The sequence below is a fragment of the Aythya fuligula genome, chromosome 16, assembly GCF_009819795.1.
Source record: "Aythya fuligula isolate bAytFul2 chromosome 16, bAytFul2.pri, whole genome shotgun sequence".
Classification (NCBI taxonomy): domain Eukaryota; kingdom Metazoa; phylum Chordata; class Aves; order Anseriformes; family Anatidae; genus Aythya; species Aythya fuligula.
Window position 1 is genome coordinate 15,993,780 of NC_045574.1, and position 7,850 is coordinate 16,001,629.

The 7,850-nt window shown below is 69.1% G+C and overlaps 1 protein-coding gene across 1 annotated transcript; it reads left to right on the forward strand.

Annotated features, from left to right (window-relative positions):
- Positions 1 to 1,040: 1,040 nt before the first annotated feature.
- On the forward strand, positions 1,041 to 6,128 carry CD40 (CD40 molecule). The gene is made up of 9 exons (XM_032198386.1): positions 1,041 to 1,088; positions 2,741 to 2,822; positions 3,393 to 3,518; positions 3,621 to 3,764; positions 3,985 to 4,084; positions 4,982 to 5,043; positions 5,132 to 5,230; positions 5,625 to 5,650; positions 5,898 to 6,128. Exons 1-9 carry the CDS (start codon positions 1,041 to 1,043, stop codon positions 6,048 to 6,050), a joined length of 840 nt encoding a protein of 279 aa, XP_032054277.1. The 3' UTR covers positions 6,051 to 6,128.
- Positions 6,129 to 7,850: the final 1,722 nt, after the last annotated feature.

The window sequence follows — 7,850 nt, forward strand, 5'->3', positions numbered from 1 at the left end:
GGGACGCTGGAAGCCCCCCTTCCTCCCAGACACGCACCACAGGCTGGATCCAGGGAAATCTCCTGAGAGCAGAGGAGCCTGGAACTTCCCCGGGGATTGCTCTGGGGACCCCAGGGAAATGCAGCCGAGGCCGCAGGCAGCCAGCGGCACAGCTGGGCCCCGCAGGCCTTCTGCCTCTTCCCCTTTCTGGCTGACGTATTTCTGGGGACTCCGCACAGACGCCAGAGTTTGGGGGAACAGTAAGGGGCTCTCCAGGGCCACTGCTCTGACCTGTCTTTCCTTGGGAAAACGAAGTGAAACCTTGAACTTCTGTCTCAGAAATGAGCTAACTGAGGCCAGCACAAAGACTCCCCTGGCCGTGGCCCACAGCCGAGTCCTGCCCATGGCCTGCACCCCGTCCGCCCAGGAAGGCGCAGGCCAGGCAGCAACTGGAGGCTGGCAGGGAGCCGCCGAGGAGCAGGTTCCCTCCAGCTGCAGCGTGACGCTCGCCTGGAGCCACTCAGGGACACCGAGCCCCAGCCGCTCCCCGGGACCCCGGGCAGGGCCGGGTGCCGTGGCGGGGTAGAGCTGCCGGCCGGGCTCCGGTGTTCCGCACCGGCCCGCGCTGCCCCAGCTGCCCCCGGCCCGCCCCGCCTCGCAGCCCGGGCACCGGGCACGGCCGCCCCGGGACCGCGGGGCTGGAGCCCGTAGGGCCGGGGCCGGGCCCGCAGCGCGGTGCCGGGGGGCTTCCTCCGGGCCCCCGGCCCCGTCCCCGCGGCCGCCCCCGCACGGCGCTGCCCTCGGCCCCGCGCTGCCCACGCTCCGCGGCCCGGGGAAGTCCCCGGGGGCGCGGGGAGCCGGCGGCGGGAGCCCGGTGACTGCAGGATGGGCGGCCCCTGCGGCCCCTTCCTGGGCGGAAACCGGCCGAGGCGTTATTACGGGCTGCCCCGCCGCCCGCGACGGGACGGGACGGGACGGGACAGGACGGCACAGGACGGCGCGGGACGGCGCGGGACGGGACAGGACGGCACAGCTCGGCTCGGCTCGGCTCGGCTCGGGCCATGGGGCGGCGCGGGCTGCTGGGGCTGCTGTGCGCGCTGCTGCTGGCTGTAAGTGCGGCGCCCCGCGGGGCCGGGGAGCGGGGCCGGGGCCGGGGCGGTCGCTGCCGCGGGGCCCGCAGCGGGGCGGGCAGCGGGGTCCCCGCGGTGCCCGGCGGCGGCGGGGCTCTCCGGGGGGCAGCGGCCGGGGCCGTCCGGCCGCTCCGCTCCCCCCTGCGCCGCTCCGGTCCCGCCGATCGCGGCCGGGCCCCGCGGCGGCGCTGCGGCCCCGACGGGAGCGGGCCCGGGGCCATCGCCCAGCCCCGTGCCGGGAAGGCTGCGGGGGAGAGACCCTGGCCGGGCGCCCCGGGCCTGGCTGCCGGGCGCGGAGCTTCGCCGTTCCTCATTCCTGCGGCTGGGAATTCCCCCCGGGGCTCGGCTTTATCCGCGCCTCCCCGCGGCATTTGCCTCCCCTCGCCCCGGGACCCCCGTCGCCGGTGTCTGGAGCGCGGCCGTGAATTTGGGGAGGGGGAGAGGGCAGCGCAGGGCAGGGCAGGGCAGGGCAGGGCAGGCAGGGCAGGGCAGGGCAGGGCAGGGCAGGGCGGGCAGGGCGGGCAGGGCAGGTCCCCCCGCGGACCGCCCCGGCTCAGCTCCGCTCTGTGCCGGAGGGGCTGGGGCAGAGCTGAGCACCGCTGGCTGGGCCGGGGGCTGCAGCCCGGCCGGGGGGCTCCGGGCGCGGGGTCTCGAGGGCTCGGAGCACGGAACGGGTCCCGGGGGGCTGGGCGGTGTGAGCAGGAGCAGGGCCGGGAGCACGAGCACCTCTTTCAGTTCCCTTTCCTGCCCGAAGTCACAAACGCACCGTGACAGGGGCAGTTCCCTCTGCAGCCTCACACCGGAGCTCCGCTGCCCCGCTGCCCCCGGCCCCGCTGCCCCTCGGGCAGAGCAGCGCCGTGGCACCAGGGCTGCCTGCGGGACCCCGTGGGGGTCTGCAGAGCACGGGGCTGCTGCCGGCCTGGCCCCCAGCCCTCCCTCACTACGAGTCCTCGCAGCCTTCTTGCCCCAGGGCCCTGCTGGGCTTCCCTCCCTCTCCCCGGGCCTGGCAGACTCACCAGGCGCAGCCACTCTGGCAGAGATGCGCAGTGCTGGGCTCGCGAGGGACAATGCCACGGGTGTCCTCCTGACTGGCTAGAGATCCGAGCCCCCAGGACAAGGACAGCTCCCTGCTTCCTTCCCACCCTGCCCTGAGCAAGCAGTCCCCCTGCTAGGGGGAACCAAGGGAGGATGGTGGGCGGCTGTGCAGAGCTGACCTGCCTGCCTGGGGCCTGCTGCCCCTCGGGGCTGGTGCATTGGCCTCGGAGAGGGCTGGCCGTGCTCTGCTGGGTCGGGGGTCGCGGTTGATGCTGCTCCCCCTGGCCAGTGCTGCAGCGCTGTGGGCAGTGGCAGGGGCCCAAGGTGATGCACAGCCTGGTAGAAAATCTGAGGAAACATGGGGCCACCCTGCCAGAGTTGCTTCCATCCCACTTCAAAGCGAGCACTGGTAGCACCAGGCAGCGCGGGCGGCTCTGCTGCGGTCTGTGGTTAGTGCAGGCATGGGAAGCGTGGTGCAGGGAAAACCTCACCTCGGGGCGTGGGTGAGCACGTGAGGTGGCACACGCATGCCAGCAGCCGTGGCCGTGCAGGAGTGTGGCGGAGCAGTGTCATTTCACAAATCTCATCTCTTCCAGTGCTGGGGGCCTGGTGACGCCGTGAGATGCTCTGATAAGCAGTACGAGCACAAGGGCAAGTGCTGCAACCGCTGTCAGCCAGGTACGGAGACGCCTTCCCCTTCCTGGGCCCCTGAGGCCCAGCTGTGCCAGAGCCAACTGCACGGCCACGGCCGGAGCCAGCCCCGCTTGCTGCGAGTGAGCCCCCCCCTGCCAGCAGTGCCCACAGGCTCACCTCGCGCTGTCACCTAGTGCTGGAGCAGCTGGGGACCTCGTGGGTGCCCTGAGACCCCCCGCACCTCACCAAGTCTGCAGGGGCTCCCTTGCACAGTCTGAGCTCCTGCAGCCGCAGGATCCCATGGCACAGGCAGGTTGCAGGGACAGCTACTCCCGCTGGCATGGCCAGATTGGCTCCCAGTCCCTGGCATGCTGGAGGCAGTGAACGCCTGCCCCACTCTCCTGCAGCCCCCAGCACCTCCTGCCCAGCCCTGTGCTGGCCCCTGCAGCCCTGGCTGCCGGAGCAGCATCCAGCAATTGAACAAATGTGCCACAGCGGCCCTGGCATCCACAGCCTCCAGCGCTGCTGCATCCTGCTGGCAGAGCTGCTGCATGCAGGGGGAAGGCTCCCCCGCCCCTGCCTCCCAGCACTTACCTGCCCCTACCTCACTTGCAGGGGAAAAGCTGGTCTCTGAATGCAACGCCACAGAAGACTCTGTCTGCATCCGCTGTGAGAGCGGACACTATCAGCAGAGCTGGACCAAGGAGCGGCACTGCACCCCCCACGACATCTGTGAAGACTGTAAGTGCTCTGTGCTCATGCTGGCCCCAGCATGTGGGGCCATGGGGGCTGGTGTCTGCCTGGGCTCACCTGTCCGGTGCCTCACCTTGCCCCTTTGCCCAGACACTGGCCTCATTGTGAAGACGCAGGGAAACGAGACGCACAACACAGTGTGCCAGTGCCGGGACGGCATGCACTGCTCAGACACCAGCTGCCAGACCTGCGTGGAGAACCAGCCCTGCAGGCAGGGCTTTGGGTTTGTGGCAGGTGAGACCCAGAAGCTCCCACCCTCCCCCAGGGACCGAGGTACTGCCAGCATCGGCCTCGGGTCCTCCCAAGCACGGGGTGCTTCCCTGGCACAGGGCTCCCAGCAGAGCTTCGGGGGAGCTGTGCTGCTGCTGTGCCCGGTGGCATCGCCACGGGAGAGGCTGCTCGGTGATCCCCGCAGCCTGTTACAAAACTTCCTGCAACCTCTGTTCCTTTCCAGCCAAGGCCGTGGCTCGGACGTCATCGCCCTGCGAGCCCTGTCCAGAAGGCACCTTCTCCAACGTCTCTTCCAAAACCGAGCCGTGCTACCCCTGGACAAGGTCTGAGTGCTGATCACATCCTATGCCCACCCAGCTGTGCCACGTCCCTGTTGGCACGTCCCCAGCTGCCAGCCTCTGGAGGGGACCTGAGGACAAAACACTGGGACAGGCTCTGAGGGAGGCAGCATTGGGATGGCGTAGGGCAGGAGCAAGGGGAGCAGAGCTGTGAGCGCAGTGAGGCTGGGGGTGGCGTGGCCCAGTTGGAGGCAGGTGTCCAGGCACTTGTGACCATCCCTTGGTGTGTGCACAGAGCGTCAGCCTGTCCAGGGGTGTCCACGCTGCCTTCTGCACTGCAGAGCCAGGAACAAGGGCCACGGGGTCCTGCCAGCCCTGCACAGGCTCTGCCTCCCAGCACGCTCCTTGGCTGTGGCTACTGGCCGAGGTGCCAGCCCTCCCTGCAGGGGAGCCGGGGCTTGAGGATGCCACGGGCTGGCAGCTCGCCCGTCTGTAGAAAGCTGCTGGAGGGTTACTTGCACTCCCTGGTAGAAACGTGAGCCTTACTTCCGGACTGAATTAGTCTCGCTTCAGTTGCCAGCCATTGGATTTCACTTTGCTTATATCTGCGGCCAGAAATTACCTCCCCATGGAGCCACTTGTAGCCTGTCATCAAGCCATCTCTGAGCTGCTCTGCAACAGCTGAAGTGCCCAAGCCCCAGGGTTTCTCTGTCAGTGCAGGTCTCAGATCTACGCTCCCTCTGGTTCTGTCCAGGACCCTGGAGCAGGATGGCTCTAGGAGCCTGGCATCCCCGTCCCACAGCATGGGCCCCTGTGCCGGGTGGGCCCCCAGCCACCGCCCCTGAGCCCAGCAGGCTGACTGCCTGCTGCTTTCCGTGCACCTCCTCGGGGGCTCTGCATACCCAGGCTCCTGCTGAGGTGATGTCTCGTTCTTGCCTGCAGCTGTGAGGAAAAGGGGCTCGTGGTGAAGGAGAAAGGGACAAACACTTCGGATGTGATCTGTGGTAAGTGCCTGGTGCCGCAGGCTGGAGCTGTGTGGAGCAGGGACCTCCTACCCTGGCGGCACCCCGCTGATCCCATCTCCCCTGGCAGAGTCGGGCAGGCGCTCCTCGCTGTCCGTGCTGATCCCCATCACGGCCGCGGTCGTCACCTGTCTCGTGGGCATCTGCATCTACTGCCTGGTCCACACAGGTGAGGAGCGGGGACTGGGGCCTCGGAGCCTTGTCCGCAGAGGCTGGGCCAAGGTGTGGGGAGGATGTCGGCAGCTCTGCTGATTCTGGGGACGGCACCAAAGCGTGGCTGCCCCGAGCCTCGTGTGCTGCCGCTCAGTGGGCACCTGCTGGAGCCCGGCAGTGCCCTGCCCGCAGGCACACCGGTGCTGCCGCAGCCTGAGCAGGGCCGGCTGCCAGAGGACAGGGCCAGAGCTGGGCTCCTCCGCGGCACCCGGTCCCTGCGGGCTGGCACCGCGAGCTGCAGGCCCTGCACTACGGCAGCACCGGCCTGGCTCTGACCCCAGCGCTCAGTGCGGGGCTCGCAGCGTGGGAGCGCGCCCTGACCGCTGCCTTCTCTTCCTCTTTCCCTGCAGACCTGAGGCGACGCGTGCCGAAGCAGGTGAGGCAGCCTCTGGAGCAGGTCAGGGTCCCTCTGGCACGGCCGGGGCTGTGCCAGCGGCTGAGCTGCAGAGCAGGGGCTGGGCGGGGGGGGCTGCGCTGCGGCTGCGCCGCGGGGATGGACCCCCAGGGACGCAGCACGAGCGGAGGGCGAGGCCCTGGGGAGGGTGGGAGCGTGGCAGGAGCCTGCGGGTGGCTGCAGAGGGGATGCCACCGCCTGCCCCTGACCCTGCTCTGCGCCCGTGCAGGTCGAGGCCGGGGTGCCCCGGGAGATGGAGCGACAGGAGCCCAAGGAAGACGGGGAGGACATCTTCCCCGTGCAGGAGACGCTGCTCGGGGGCCAGCCCGTGGCCCAGGAGGACGGCAAGGAGAGCCGCATCTCGGAGCAGGAGGGGCTGTGAGGGCGCGGGGCGCTGACAGGAGCACAGCCGGGGCCGGCGCCCCCTGCTCTGCCCCCTCGGGCCCGGCAGGGAGGGGAAGCCGCCGGCACACGCGGAGGGGCCGCGGCTCGACCGCCCCGGGAGGGGGCCGCAGCGGGCCCGGCCCTGCCGCCGGCCGGGGGGGGCCGCGCTGGAGGCGGCCGGTGCGGGACGGCGGGGGCGCGGCGCTGCCGGGCAGCCCCGGGGGGGAGAGCGCCCAGCTCGGGGCCGCGGGCTCCGGGACGGGCGGCGGCCGGGGTGAATAAAGGGCAGCCCCGGACCCACGCGTGTCCGCGACACGGGCTTCTGCGGGCGGGGGGGGGCGGCGGCGGCCGGGGGGTGCGGAGCCACCGCGCCGCCAGGAGATGGAGCTGCGCCACCGCCACCGGCACCGGCACCGGGCGGGGCGGGGCAGCCGGCGGCCGAGCCCCCCCTCGCGGGGACGGCGGCCCCCGGCCCGGTTCCCGCAGCTCGGGGGCTCCCAGCCCCGGCCGGCGGCGGGGTCGCGGCCCCGGCCCCGCGCCCCCCGGAGCTCGCGCTGGGTTAGGCTGGGGGCCGGTACCCGCGGTTACTCTCCACCGCTCCGTTGACAAAAAGCCGGTATTTTAACGTTAAATGCTCTGCCGCTGGGCCGGCCCCTGCAGCCCGCCCCGCTCCCGGTACCGGTGCTCCTGCCGGGGGAGGGCAGGGCAGACCGGCAGCATCCCTGCCCGACACCTGCCGGGCCCCCCGCGCACAAACCCGGGCTCCCTGCAGCACAGCCGAGCCCGGGTCCCCCCCGCGAGGCTGGGGGCAGCGGCTGCAGCCCGCGGCCACCGCCACCGGGCTGCGCAGCGGGGCAGAAGGAGGGCCATAAATCCCAGAGCCAGGAGCAGCTGGAACTCGGAGCAGCTTTTACTGTAAAGGCAGAGGCACGTTATTTAAGGCTCCTCTTAAAACCTAATGTTAGGTTTAATAAGGGAGATAAAAGCATGTCAGCAGCTCTCCCGCTCAGGGCTCTGCGCTGCCAGCGGTGCCAGCAGCTCCTTGGCACCAGCCCAGTGAACACCCTGCCCTGGGGACAAAAAAGGGCCCCAGTTCCTGCTGGCACTGCCAGCACAGAGTGCTGCCATCAGACGAGACACGCACAGAGCCGTCGGCCCCAAACGCACAGCTTTTGGCCCCAACCTCCCCCCCCCGAAAGAACTGTTTCCCCACAGCTGCCCCACAGCAGCCGGCTGGCCCTGGCTCCCTGCCTCCCCCAGGGCTGACCTCTCCCCGCTGGCACACAGCGTTTGATGCCTGCTCCCGCATGTCAGACATGTGCCATCTCATTAGTGCGTCTGTCCCCCAAAGTGAGAAGGGAGAGCGCGTGAGACCTAATTGAATGTAACTAATTATTCACTCTGCAAATGCTCTGTTTAAATGGGATTGTGAGGGACAGAATTACTCATTCTGAAAAGGGGAGAGAAAGAGAGAAAGACAGAGAGAAAACAAATAGAGGCGGATGCTGGAGCTGCAGCTCCCTCTCTCCCCAGAATACCAATTACTGGATGAAGTGATTGTATAAATCTTTACCGAGTGAACGAACTGTACTAGTCACTTACTTCTGTCCTCTTATTACGAGGAAGCAATGAAAAATCATCCCATTCTCCAGTCCAGTTAAGGGCCCCCAGTCGCTGTCTCTGATGCTCTCTGCGACTGCAGAGCTCATCCCCAACGCTTTCCAGGACAGCGATGCTGCAGACACTGAGATGAGCACTCGGCAGCAGTGCACACCGCTGCTGGACGCCGGTGCTCTTG

Bases quoted from the DNA above. Each gene is read 5' to 3' on its own strand.
- CD40 (XM_032198386.1), top strand. From the start codon at position 1,041: ATGGGGCGGCGCGGGCTGCTGGGGCTGCTGTGCGCGCTGCTGCTGGCT. The intron at 4,085-4,981 runs GTCTGAGTGCTG...TCTTGCCTGCAG, and splicing joins CCGTGCTACCCCTGGACAAG to CTGTGAGGAAAAGGGGCTCG. The intron at 5,044-5,131 runs GTAAGTGCCTGG...CTCCCCTGGCAG, and splicing joins CACTTCGGATGTGATCTGTG to AGTCGGGCAGGCGCTCCTCG.